The 14,835-nt window shown below is 36.1% G+C and overlaps 1 protein-coding gene across 9 annotated transcripts in view; it reads left to right on the top strand.

Moving 5' to 3' along the window:
• Positions 1-4,717, top strand: part of PHIP (pleckstrin homology domain interacting protein) — a 127,073-nt gene extending 122,356 nt beyond the window's left edge. For 7 of the 9 annotated variants that reach the window (XM_070558999.1, XM_070559000.1, XM_070559001.1 and 4 more), the window contains one exon: positions 3,890-4,717. In XM_070558999.1, the coding sequence (XP_070415100.1) occupies positions 3,890-4,527 (638 nt within the window). In that variant the 3' untranslated portion in view covers positions 4,528-4,717. The remainder of the gene's footprint in view (positions 1-3,889) is intronic. The other 2 variants (XM_008523870.2, XM_070558998.1) reach the window with 1 other exon arrangement.
• The last annotated feature ends 10,118 nt before the right edge of the window (positions 4,718-14,835 follow it).

Here is a 14,835-nt window from a genome sequence, read left to right as displayed (position 1 = left end):
ATTTAGATCGACTTTGCAGGCTGCTCATTTAAAAGTCACACGTTCCGTATTAGTTGATAGGTTCAGTGAGACACCCTTGGATTTACAGCTTTGTGCCCAAAGCACACTAGATTGTCATTAAACTTAAAAAGCCAAGAGAAGCTTGCTCTCTAGAAATAAAAATTTTAGAATCAAAGGCTTTTAATGATGTAAATTGGTTTCTAACCTCATTATTACAAAACGTAAAAAAGTGTATCCAAGAAGTTGTAAGTTAAATTGGATTTATTTAACCCAATGTAGCTGTTTTCGCTTTTCTAGAAAAAATTAAGTTTTTATTACATCACAAAATTCAACACCCTGACCTTTACTAAATAAAGATCGTCTACAGCCAGACCTCTATTCTAGTGTATGACATCTGACCCTTTACAGTTATGCCTCTCGGTTCTTTTGTCTGCTCATTTTCATCGTAAAAGCTTTGTGTTTGAAAGGTGGAGACAGTAACTGATGGAGTACAGCCCGTGACATGTTAAAACACTTGGGACGTCTTGGCAGCAGGCAGCTTAAGAATAAGCATTTTTTGTCATGACTTCCAAAGTGTCTCTAAACCATTTCCTCTTCAGTGTTCTCCTCAGAAACCTCTCACAATTTAATTTTTCTACTGAAATGTCCTCATTGTGATTAATGGCTTTGGGATCTATCCACCTGCATAAGCTTAAAATCAGGGAATCATCCTCGCTTTCTCTTCAGCATCCAAATCTACGTGATAGCCTTTGGTTTCTATTGTTTCTGCCTCCTTAACATCTCTAAAATTCATTTGCTATTCTCCATTCTCACTTCCATGACCTTAATTCAGGCCGCCTTAATTTCTCACCTGACTGCTGTCCTGGTTTCCTAACTGCCTCGGTTCTCATCTCTTGCTTACCCAGTCCGTCTTCCACATTGCAGCCAAAGTGATCTTTCTGACCACTTCTAGCACACGTGCACATGCGCACACATATGCACACAATTAAAATTCTTCCCTGCCTGCAAATCATACATGGACTCAGATTTTAATGTTTTTGTGTGTTATATAAGACTCTTCATTACTTGGCTGTTGCCTAACGTTCCAGCTTTCCTTTCTTTCTTTCTCCCTTTTATGTCCCAGCCATCCTAAACCATGTGGAAGTCCCTGAATATTGTTGTACTTTTCTTCCTTCTTTGGAATGATTTTTTCCTCCCAGTTTAATGTTTCCTGTTACCTTTCGTCTCACTTTGATATGTCATCTTCTCCAGGAAACCTTCTCCTGGGTTCTTTAGACAGAATCAAACACTTTTTTATGTTCCCAGGATACCCTGTTCATTGTCTTTGGAGGCACGTATAATGTTGATAGAATTATCATGTGTCTATCTGCTCTAGATTCTGAACTCTCATATTTAATTACTCATGTTTTAATCACCTCCACTTAGTATATCGCAGACAGTAAGTGTTTGAATACATAAGCAAGTGGCTTTGTATATGAGTCTTTTACATTTTTATATTTGCTTCCTTTCTGAACTGAATTCAGAGTTTTCAATAGTATATTGGCCTTGCTTCTGCCACTCCTAAATCCTAGAGAAACCGGATGTATGTAGTGAGTTGGTTCTAGCATTATGTTGGGGGGAGGTCCAGTAGCCAATATGATTGAAATACAATCGGCTATTAAATAATGATGACTTATTATGTAAATATTGACACTTGAATTAACTATTAAGAATCAAGAGCAGTGCTATCCAATAGAAATATAATATAAGCCACATATGTAATTTTAAATTTTCCTAGTAAAGTCTACTAGAAAACAGGTGAAATTATCAATTTTAATAATACATTCTATTTACCCCATTATATCCAAAATAGTGTCATTTTCAACATGTAACCAATATTTCAAAATGCACACTGCTTCAGTGTTCAAATTTAATTAGACATTCAGTTCCTCAGTTGCATAGCTACCTTTCACGTGCTCAGTAGCCACTGGTTATTAGCTGCCTTATTGAACAGCACAGGTTCAGATGAGTGGTTTTTCAACTTTTTTAGCTCCCAAATTCATTTTTAAGAGAGCTGCATTAGTTCTTAACCATTTTCGGTTATATATTGCTCTGTAAAGTTGATGAAATCTGCAGTCCTTTCCCCAGAAAATGCATCTGGGCATATCCACACAAAACGTGGACCATTTCAAGGAGTTCATCAGGTCTTTTTATAAACTTTTACAGTGGGTATATGGACTGAATGTTTAGACTTTTGTCAGTGTCTTAATGTAAAACAAAAAGATACACAGAATCCTCAGACTAGTCAAGTGTAATTGTTCGTTAGAAAATACTTAACTACTGCAAGCACCCACACTTGCATGCACGCATTTCTCCCCTGCTTCCCCCCATCATTGTGGAAAGCCACTAATGTCAAGAAAATCATTGTGCTGTGGGAGTCAGGAGCTGAGGGCTTTGCCTTCTCCCTCTGCCGCTGGCTCTTACCTTCTTACTTTCTGTGAGTCTCTTGATGGTTTTTTCTTGATATTTACGAAGTACAATTCAAAAGCATGACAAAAAAAGCCATTATGAAGAAGCATTCTCTTTGAAAGCAGTCTCCATATCTTTATGGATTTCCCGTAGAATATTGCCTTGCAGATCACCCCCCGCAACCAGACAAAACTTCAGAATTTTGGATGAACAAAGCTAGTGGTAGTGCATGTATGTCATCTTTTTCCTTCATCAAAAAGGGTAATAGCATTTTTTTTTTTTTTAACCACAGAAAGGCAGTTCATCTTGATCTCCAGATCCTACAGATTTAGAATTTAATCTCTAGAATTTTCTTTTATTTCTTCATGAAGTATAATGGCCTTTATCGTGGAATTTGTTGCAGTGGGATTTTACTCATGGTACTGGTGGCGCACATAGTGGATTTGACTGACAGTGCAATCACTGTTGCTTATGATTGTCAATCAGTTGTTTGCCATTCATTTACGTAAGGAGATAGGACTGTTTCAAAAAGAGTCTGTGAAGAAAACTGCCAGTTAGTTTTTTTAATCCTCTGTAAACAATTGTAGAATATAATCTGTGACCAAGAGTAACTTATTTCTACTCTTGTGGATAGGATAGATGAAGAATGTCAGAGCCATGGTAGTTTCTTCCGAGAATATAGCTACTGTAAGTCATTCCAGTAGATGCCTTCCTGAACCTCTTGCATAGTAGCGTTAGGAAAGGGGATCCTTTTTAGTTCTGAGGAATGTAAGGAAACATGTAAACCATAAACTCTTCTCTGATATTAGAGAGGTTATAATCATCACATCCAAAAGGGGATCAAATAAGAGTTAGAATCATGCCAGTCTTGATAGTTCCTTTTTCCTCCATCCCTGTTGGAAAAAGTGATTCGAGGAAAGTAAAGGGGGGATGATATGCTTATTACCAAGTTAAAAGGCCATGGATTTTATACTATTATTTTCTGTAATTGAGCTGCTTGAAAGTAGAAATACAGAAAACCCTGTGTTTAATGAGGTAAATAAAGTGTTTTGTGATTATTAAGCTCCGTCCAAGTAAACAGGGTCATTTGTGTAATGAAAACAATGCTCATGCATTAGAATGTGTAGTAAAGGCAGCAGGAGTCAGACATCTCAGCTCATCCCGGCTCTGTCATAATTTTAACTGAGACAAGTTATTTATTTGCTCTGAATTTCATTTGCCTCATGTGAGGTCATTAATGACTTTAATAAGGATCTTTCTCTGTGAGTTTTAAGTTGGAAATAGGTAAAATTAAGCTATTAGCCTTTTTTTGTCTTTTATTTTATTAAAAAAAATAAGATTGTGTTATATATATATGTAAGTATAGCAATGCCTTATTAACTAGTTTCAGAGTCAAATAAAAAAGCACTTCCATACATTAAGTGTGCCGTGTTGCCTTTAGCAGATTGTAAGAACAATGCTCTTGTACCAGGAAGCATTCAAGTAAATGGCCATGGAGGGCAGCCATCGAAGCTTGTGAAGAGGGGACCTGGAAGGAAACCTAAGGTAGAAGTTAATACCAATAGTGGTGAAGTTATACACAAGAAAAGGGGTAGAAAGCCCAAAAAGCAACAGTATGCAAAGCCAGAAAATTCAGAGCAAAATAATGTGCATCCCATCAGAGATGAAGTAGTTCCTTCTTCAACATGCAATTTTCTTTCTGAAACTAATATTGTAAAGGAGGATTTGTTACAGAAAAAGAGTCGTGGAGGCAGAAAACCCAAAAGGAAGATGAAGACACAAAAAGTAGACTCAGATCTCATAGTTCCTACAAGTGTTAAAATGCTAAGGAGAAGTAACCGAAAAAAGACAGATGATCCTATGGATGAGGAAGAAGAGTTTGAGGAACTTAAAGGCTCTGAACCCCACATGAGAACTAGAAACCAAGGGCGAAGGACAGCTTTCTATAACGAGGATGACTCCGAAGAGGAGCAGAGGCAGCTGCTGTTCGAGGACACCTCTTTGACTTTTGGAACTTCTAGTAGAGGACGAGTCCGAAAGTTGACTGAAAAAGCAAAAGCTAATTTAATTGGTTGGTAACTTGTACCAAAATATTTTACTTCAAAATCCTAAAGCAGGTACAGTTAAGGAATCTGTAGAACCAAGGCTCTGCTTCCTTGCTGCTATGGTGGATTTGAGAATGTTATGATTTGATTTGCAAAAAAACCAACAAATTTCCAAGACACTTCACTTCTTTAAATGAATATATATATATATATAAATATATACATATATATTTTAAATGTTTGCTATTTATTGCCCTTAGATAGGTTATGTATTTCAATATTCATTTCGTTCACTGTTCAAAACAAAAGACACTGAGGACCTATAATGAATTCCCAATTTATTTCTGGAAAAGACAATTCTGCTACACTCGTAAGGAGCATAATATTCCTAGTGATAGAGCATTTCATGTTAAAATGAATTATTTTTGACCAAGCCAGGTACATTTCTATGATACAAAAGTCGTGCCCCTAGGAAGACAGATGTCACCAGAGTGCTACTTACAGAGTAGCAGTAAGTTAAGAAATGTGTTTCCTCTAAAGATAAATATAAAATTCCCACCATTTAATACCCTAAAAAGTTTAATTTTAAATTATAGAATGTTCATCTACAAAGAATCTAGAGGAGGCTTTTTGCTGTATTCCATTTCTGCCAAACGTAAGAGAAAATGTACTGATGAAAAGGAAACATATCCACATTGGAAAACATTTGACTGTCTAATTTTTCAGACCTTGATTCTTCTATCAATCACTCAATCTCTGTTTATTGTGCCAAAGACTGAGTATCAGTGCAGTGGAAAGCCTGTTTTTGACTGTCAGGACAGCATACACTTTTCAATATTGGAAAGGCTATATATTATTCTAAAGAGCAAGTTATTAAAGAGTTATGCTGAGATGTATCTTTTTTTTGGTACTAATAGTAGAAAATAATGCACTGGTGGGTCCTTTGACAGAGATGTTTTAGAAAAAATGTTTAAGTGGTTAAAGGATTCAAGGAAAATACAGGAAAAAGGTATGGGATTTGATGTTTACTTGTTGATCTGGATTAATGTCATTTCTAAACTTTAGACATATCTAATAGGCTAAAATGACTTACAGAGAAATGTGTCTGTGTGTGTATGTGTATATATTGCTAAATGGGTATAATTAAATATATATACAAACACATACTTATATACTATTACCCAGGTATAAATTCTTTTTTCAGGATTTTTTAGATAGTGGTAGAATAAAAATAATTTTAAAATGTCATACTTTATAGTTTAATTTTAAGGGGAAGATTGGTTATTTTCAATTATTAAAGGTTAAAATAGGCCAAATCACTTTTTATGCAATCATGTTTTATACAGTGGTCTCATTGCACATTGTGTTTTTCTGCACTTTTTACGGTATCCTTATCACGCTGGTATGTCAATATACACCCTAAAGAAAAATTCCATTTAATGATTGTGCCTTGTATTCTATTATTTTTTGCATCATTAGTGAAATTAAGTTGTCTATTGTAAATGATAACTATATGACTTAGGAGAATGTATTGCTATATGTACTGCTATGGGAAAGGAAAGCAGTTATTTATTTGTTTATGGTACAGTTATTTTATACCTTAAAAACCAACATAAATACCATTTCTATTGTTTAAAACTTATTGTCCATTTTTTTAAAAGTTTAAAGAATGTAGTATTTTCTGAGGACTGGTATGGTACAAAAATGTAACCAAAATTTTCAGATACTACATTTTTAAAAAGTGAGGATGGAAAAATATGTATCGGCATGACCCTGATGTAGAAAAATAAAGTCTTTAATGGAACCGTGGCAAAATACATTACATAATTATTTCTTTACTTAGTGCTGGTAGGGAAATACGTTAGCTGTCATTTAATTGTCTTGAAGAAGAATGGAAAGTGATGCATTTGGGCTTTTTAGATCGTTTGTAACTAAATTTGTACAGAGATCCTCCTGTGAAATTAAGTAAACCATTTTCCAGATCTTAACTGGATTGCTGTGATTTTGCAGTTGAAAAATAATTTCAAATTTTTCAGGTTTTTTGTATATTTATTTTTTTCTAACAAATATATTTAACTATATAATTAAAATTAAGTAGTTAAACTCTTCATAATGCAGAAATGGACGGCTTGGTTGTATAGTAAAATGAGTCTTTCAGTTACACCAGTATTGAAAATAATACCGTCTATGTTTGAAATTTGTCATTGAAGTAATGTGTTGCTTTTGAAGGCAATCTATTTGAAACATAATTTCCTGATGTTATCTGCATTGTGTTAGAAAAAAATAGGCTATAAATTCATTTTTGTAAAAAAATGTGTACAGTTTTAAAGTGTATACAGAAAAAGGAAGAGCGTACACAGTCTTAGAGTGAAATATGCCTCTAGTACGATGTATCAATTTGTTCTAACTCTTAAGCAAAGAAATGAGTATTTACCGTCTTACCTGCAAGAAGTAAATGTATTACTCTGTTCTAAAGACACTGTATATTTATGACCTTATTTGGACATTATTAGACACTGGTTTCTTAGTAAAGCAAAATGACTTGGATTGGATTCTTTGTAATTAAAACACTTAAAAATGTATTAGTAATACCAGATATATTTAGGGTTTATGTTTTTATAATTTAGCTTCTACATATTGGAACAGTTGAATTGATAAATTTAAGTCATCACCATATTTTTGTTCTGTTTGACCACTTGAAAAAATACCCTCTTGGAGACAGTGACACCATGTATGTTCTGTTTATAGGCCAAACGGAAATTTGGCAGTTGTCTTAGGTGAGCAATAAAAAAAAAACCTCAAGGTTTCAGAAATATAACTTGTTACAAGCATGGGAAATGTAAATTTATATATTTTTAAGTACATAACCCTAATATTCTCTCCCTCTACCCCAATATTTTCAAGTCCCAATCCAATCTTATAAAATTATAAAATGTTGGAAGTAAGCAGTTTAAACATCGAATCTAATTGCAGTCTCACAACTCCAGGCACTGGGTATATACCTTCTTAAAATGTTACCCTTTGCAACCTGCTATTATGGCATTGGAGTATCTTCTGCGTACATTCATGTACTAAGGATTCGTTGGCCTTGTTTCCATTATTCTTATTGCACAGCTTCATCGCAGATTTGAAGACTTATTTGATAGCACTAGTACAAAACTATCTTCCTCCTTAAATTTGATTAGAATAACTGTATAGAATACTTGGGAGCTTGATTAGGTCACATCTGAGACATGAGGTTGGCTGAACTTAGTATCACTTGGAAATGAATTACATAAACACAGATTAGCAAAAAGATCCTCATGCAGCATTTAGAACTGTCCCTTATCTGCCATGCAGTAGATTAATCAGACATTTTGACAAATGTACTCAACATTTTTAGTTATGTGATATTAGTAGTGAATACTTAGGTTTTAAAATACGACTTGTAATATAAATTAGTTCCTCCAGTTACAGCATTTACTTGAATTCCAGCATTCCGTTTTATACATTCAGACATACCTATATCTCTCTCTCAAATGTCCACTGGAAGCAGTTTCGATTTTCAGTTTTCCATCTAATGAAAACAAATTGTTATTCTGAATGGTTTTGTTCACCTGAAAGTTATTTTTGAGTAGGTTGAAAGGACCAAAATATTTGAGTGTTTAAAGGGCTAAAAGTATTCTCCTTATATGCAGGAAATACATAATTTTAAAAGTCATAACGGGGGGAAGTACTTTTATGTTCTGTGAATTACTCCCATACTTAGAAAGTGTATTTTACATAGCAGGTTGAGAAGTGGCTTAGTTATAGTTAGGTGAGAATTGATTTTCCTATTAAAATTGGAAAAATACACCTTTTCCTTCCCTCCTTAAGCTTCCCGTCAGTTCCCCAAATTTCCAAGTGATTCAAACTGAATTAATATTACATTTACTAAGAAACTATTTTTCTTCTTAATTATACTGAGCTAATAAACACTCCAAATGAAGAGCCATTTCGTACTACATAGTGCCAAGAGGTCACACTGAGTCAGGAGACTGTAAGTACCACTTTGACGCTCCGGAGATAAACCTTGTACACGCTGCAGTAAAACAATTAGAAAATGTTAGGAGCTATAAAGATAGATTATTTTTAGTTTTGATAACTCTGTTGAAATACTTTTTTAATGCAGATAAAATCATCAGGAAATTAACCTTATACGGCACAAACCAAATACATGATAGTGGGTGGCTATGAGTTTCTACATTTAAGGAGCTAAGTGAGTAGGTTTGCGATGATGTATAGTCCACACGCATAGGGTGCAGGTGCACACACATGCTCGTTACTTTAGAGATTATGCGTGTTGATTAATCACAGTGATAAACTATAAATTGAGACAAAAGAAAGTTACATTTTTGGACCATATTAAAGCTGCAAGAAGACGGGGTCTTATTAAAGATCTTTTAGAGAATTGTTAAGTCCTGTCACATGATATTTAGACGTGTAGAATGTAGCTCAATTTTTAAAAAGTAACTGACCTAGAGGGTTAAAGTTGAAACTGACACATTTTCAAATTAAAATTATGCTTATTTTGTACAGAAAACAATGTTAAACACAAACAGATCTGTTGTATGTAATAAGTAACAGAGTTTAAAGACAAATTAATTATTTAGCTTTATTGCAGTTTTTGTTTTTTCCTTCCGGAACCCTGGAGTATCACGTCAGAAGCGCAGTCTCGCACCAGAACGGCAGCGCCCTTGCTTTTTGTACATACTGATCGGACCTTTCTTTACTGTTACGTGGACACTTTCTATGTTAGTTTTGATGCATAATTCTTTGAATCCTTTTATACAAACTAGAATGTATGTGTAAGAATTCCTGTCCCTGCAATGTAGTAACTACAAACTTATTTTTAAATAAATAGAAAACTTGTTTTTCTAAACTATTTTGTAAGGCCTCGTGATTTCTTTATTAGTTGCCCTTTTTCTCCTGGTGACACATAAAGCATTCAGTGTATAATTTCAGCAGACTCTACACCAGAGACGCTGTTATGGAAAGGCTGGCACATTAAGAGTTTCTAATGCGCTGGCAGCTTAGCAAAATATTAAGATAACTAACAATTAAAGATTGTGGGTACCCTAATGTGATTTAATTCCAAAGTAACTGAAGGTTAAAAAAAAGTTCATTTGCCTTTTAGTGTATACACTTAATAAAAGAATTTTATTGATTTGTTACTGTGTGTAAGTTACTAGACTAGGCGCTAAATACTTCAATATTCAGAGATTTCTGTAATAGAGATGTTTCAAAGGAATAGTTCGCAGAAGTATTTTCTCAAAAATGTGAAATTTCCAGGAAAAAGAGGAATGAGGAAAAAGTTTCACTTGTTAAGCAGCTATACAAAATGAGATTTATAAAGCTGTTGCTGTTTTCCTAGAATTTGAGTCAGATTGGCATACATTTTTATTGACTTACTGACAATCTCAATTTTAGTATAAAGAATACGTAGGCTGTAATACATGACAATTCAGATTAAGCATGTGAGGGAGTGATTTGTGGTTTTGTGCTGTTAATGATCGTTTCTCCATAAGAAGTTGTGTTTAACGGGCTTTGTTTAAGGTACATTTCTAAGTTAAAGTTGCAGGTAAACATTCTTGAGTACCTTTTCTTTTTCTTTCCAAAGTATCCTAATACCTAGTATACTCAGAAGAACCAGCCAGGAAAAATTCCTTTTCAGCAGCCACTTTTTACTGCTTTCTCTTGTGGTGACGTCAACTTTGTTCTAGGCTAAGTTTCCCCGTTATTTAGACAGTCAGATTAAAAACCAAAGCACAAAACTTCTGTTCCTTGCAATATAGTACCTTATATTTGTAATCTTTTCACGCTTAACACATTTTGTTGATTACCTTTGCTTTTGTTGGGGAAAAGAACGCTGGGAAGGATTCAGTGAAGCACCTCTCTGCCTAATTAGCTAGACGTGCTGGCCCCACAGTGGACTGGAATGAACGGGGCTTGGAGTTGAGAATTTCATGTCTGAGCTTCACTTCCTTCATCTGTAAAGTAAAAAAAGTTGATTAGATAATCCACACCTTGTACTATCCATAATCGTTTTCTAATATCTAGGATTTAACAAATTTCATCAATCTGGCATGGATCATATTACTTTTAATTGATCCCCAACAGATTTCTAGATATATATGTTAGTCCAGGTCCCCCAAGAGGGGATTAAACATACAAGGCTTTGAATAAAGGAAATGCCTGTGAAGGAAAATTGGGAGAGAGCCAGAAAAGGCTGGGAGATCCCTCAGACCACAATGTAAGTCAGACCGCAAGTGAAAGAGAGAGGGAAGTAGGGTTGGGTGAAATCATCCTCGATGGCCATGGAGTCTAAGGACAACACGTTCGGCAGGAAAACTGAGAGTCCTTGAGCCAAAGTTGACCATCAGAGGAGTCCCCGGTCTCCCAGGTATGCACCTGCTTTAGGATTCCTGTGTCCCCAGTATTGGCTGGGAGCAGCCTCAGGGAAGTGGGAATCCACAGCACAAAGGCAGTGATGAGATTCAGAGCGCAGCTGCTGGGGCCCTTGGTCCCTGCAGATGGAGTTCTTCAAGGCACAGTCTCGTGGCTACTAAACAGGCTGGAGCGTTTGAAGGGTTTTTGGCTTTATTTTAGTCATGAGGTCAATGTAACATTTTTGCTTACATTACTGCCATGGCTTCTAACCCCTTGATATGTTACGTTCGGAATGCTGATTCACAGTCCTTGAATAATTTTCTCTGCCAGTCTCAGTTCATAATTTCATGCATGAGATGCAACCCAGTATACACTGATCCATAAGTGTGGCCAGAAGTGCACATGTGATGTGTGATGGGTATTCCATCTATAATACCTAATATATCAAATCTGTAACTTAACTGTAAGCATTAATTGGTACCAATAAAATTTATTCAGCTTATTAAGCCAAACGTTGTGCTCATCTAACCAGGGAGTAGTTTCATCACTACGTATAGGCAAGGGATGATTCAGTGGAAATCTTAAGAGCAAGTCTACATATGCCGTGTTTTACAGAAAGCTTTGAAATTGTTTAGGAGTGTTGCCTTGATTAATTTTTTACATGAAAGAGGTCATGAGCCAAGAGACTCAGAAATGGAATTAGGGCAAAATAGCTGCCCTGAACATAATAAGAAATGTCAGATTCTAACCGCATGAATAGAGCTTTGCAGCCTGAGAAACGCTAATTTTTTTTCTATTACAGTTTGGATGCCTGTCCACCACTAGCCCTAATATGCAAAAATGAGACATTTTATTTTAGGAACATGAAAGTATTATGTAAATAATTTTAATGTGCTGGATATTGTGAGACCAAAACTCAGATAATGGCTTATCTTTAAAAGTAAGATTCAGGGCCAGCCCCGTGGCCAAGTCATGGTTTGCGCGCTCCGCGTTGGCAGCCCAGGGTTTCACCAGTTCGGATCCTGGGCGTGGACATGGCACCGCTTGTCAGGCCACGCTGAGGCGGCATCCCACACGCCACAACTAGAAGGACCTACAACTGAAATATACAGCTATGTACTGGGGGGATTTGGGGAGAAAAAGCAGAAAGAAAAATAAAGATTGGCAACAGTTGTTAGCTCAGGTGCCAATCTTTAAAAAAATAAAAAAATTAAGATTCATTTCAGTCAAGACTTTAAAAGAAGTTACTTTGTGGGTTAACCTTTTCATAATTCTTGTCAGTTGAAAGGCAAGCTAAGAGACACTTTCTTGAGTTTTGAGAAAAATTTTCAATGTCTTCTTACAAGTTATTAAAATTACCTAGAAGTTACTTAAGAAATTTATTAATTTGTTGATCCCTAGTTAAAGCAAGTTTCTTTTAATTTAGAGAAATGGTTAAAATGGCCTATATTACAAATGGAATTTTATTTTGGAACACTATGACTCAAGCATTTTGGCTTAGTACAATATTGCAAAGGTTATAAATATAGATTCTAAATTCTGTCATCTTGTGGTACTAAGGAGCATATAGAAAGTGTCTCAAGATATTGTGTATATTACCTGCTCACTTCCTATTTGCTTTTCCCTATTTTACCTAATATCAGTATTTTTCCAAGAAATCTAAGAAATGCGAATATTTTACTCCTTTGACAGAAATAGTTGAAATATCGCTAGCAAAAAGAGTAGGAGTTTCATTTTAAATATGTGTTCATTAGTTCATTCTTATCACTTTTTGGTCTAAACTTGTATTTTATTTTTTCCTAGACGTATTAAGGTATAATTGACAAATAAAAATTGTATATATTTAAGGTGTACAACGTGATGGTTTGATATATACACTGTGAAATTATTACCACAATCGAGTTAATTCATACATCCATCACCTCACATAAGTTACCTTTTGGGGTTTTTTTGGTGTGACAGGAACGCTTCAGATCAACTCTCTTAGCAAATTTGAAGTACACAATGCAGTGTTAGTAGCTATAACCACCCTGCTGTACATTACATCCCAAGATCTTGTTCATCTCCGAGCTGAAAGTTTGTGCCCTTTGACCAGCCTCTCTGATTCCCCATCCTCCTCTGCCCCGGGAACCACTGCTCACCTCTGCTCCCACAAGTTCGACTTTCTTAGATTCCACATACAGGAGAGAGCACACAGCGTTTGTCTTTCTGTGGCTCATTTCAGTTAGCATAATGTCCTCCAGCTTCATCCATGTTGCCACAAATAGCAAGATTTCATCTTTTTTATGGCTGAATAATATTTCACACTGTGTGTGAACTATCATATATATATTATATATATATACACACGACATTTTCTTTATCCATTCATCTACTGATGGACGCTTAGCTATTGTGAGTAATGCTGCAGTGAACGTGGGGTACAGCTTTCTCTTGGAGGGACGGATTTCATTTCCTTTGGATATGTACCCAGAAGTGGAATTGCTGGATCATACGGTAGTTCTATTTTTAGTTTTTCGAGGAACTCCACACTGCTAAACTCTATTTTAAAGATGCAGTTATCTCCTCAGTACTAACATTTGTGCCGTCACCCACGTTTTCACAGTCCACCTATACCAAGTGTATAATGTGCTTATATAACACATGTAACATGTACTTATAGATGCCTTGTGAATTATAAACACTCAAATATCTGTGAAACAAGTTGTATATAGTGTATGCAAGTGTAAACATGGATATCACATTTCTCTTTAACAAATAAGGAGCCTGAGTGCTGTCTAATATCTTCTGCGTTTTTGGTGGCATACTTTGTCTCTTCATACGACAATAATTTTGTCATATTTCCAAGAATTATTCATGTTTTTACACAAGGTATAATTCATTCGTTTTCACTGCTAATACTTATTGTGTGACCGTATCACAATGTAACCATTCTGTTGCCAGTAGACATGTGGTTGTTTCCATCTTTTGTTATTATGAACAGCCCTGCTATGGACGTCATTACCTGTGTTTGCTTTTGTCCCAGACAACACATGCCCTGCACTCTTAGTGGTGGTGAGTGTATGTGTGTTTAGTAAATTCAATTCTGATCATGTTACTCCTTTACTTAAAAACCCTTCAACCTTGGTGGCTTCATGGCCTGCAATTATCTTGAGATAACTGCAGTAGCTCAAGCAATTCCTTCTGAGGCTATACATCAAAATAGCCATGTTGCCAAGTGCGTTTGCTACTCCTCTTTGTTTTTGTCAGCAGTCCCTCTCAACTCTGTATTCTGGCCCCACAGATGCTCTAAATCCAGTCAGATGTGAAAACGAATCTCTTACTGCCAAAGGTTTCCAGGAAGAATCGCAACGAAATCTTCCTCTGGGAGCCTGTCCCAGAAAAAGCTAAGATGGTGAAAAGACTCCTCCCATAGGAGGAGTCGCAGGTCCCTAGTCTTCAGCCATGGCACTGCCATCTATGAACCGTCAAGTCACTTAACTTTCTGGGTCTCTTTGCACATCTCAAAACGGCAGTCATGATTCCTGAACGGCTTGCTTTCTAGAGTGATGGACAGGATCAAATAAAACCTCAGGGTATGCCACAAACACCTCCTCTGTCCCAGTAGCTGTGCCAGGTCCAGAGATGAAACCCGTGGCCCCTTGTCCTACAGGAGCTCACAGGCTAGAGCAGTGGTTTTCAACTCTGGCTGCACACACACTCGCTCGGAGGGTGATTTGAAAAAATAGGAACGCCTGAGTTCCCTGCCTCTTGGCCATGTGAGGTTAGACAAATTTCTTAAGCTCTCTGAGCCCATACTGCATGTGTATGATGGGGATAATAGAAGCTGCTTCACAGGGTAGTTGTAAGTATTAAATAATTCATAACACCTGCTTAAGCCTGTGCCTGGTACAGAGCACCCAGGTCATAAATTGCTAGGAGTGGGGTGAGAAAA

Source organism: Equus przewalskii, chromosome 9, assembly GCF_037783145.1.
Source record: "Equus przewalskii isolate Varuska chromosome 9, EquPr2, whole genome shotgun sequence".
In the NCBI taxonomy this organism is placed as follows: Eukaryota; Metazoa; Chordata; class Mammalia; order Perissodactyla; family Equidae; genus Equus; species Equus przewalskii.
Note: the sequence above shows the minus strand (reverse complement) of the source record. Positions and strands in the feature narration are given on the sequence as shown.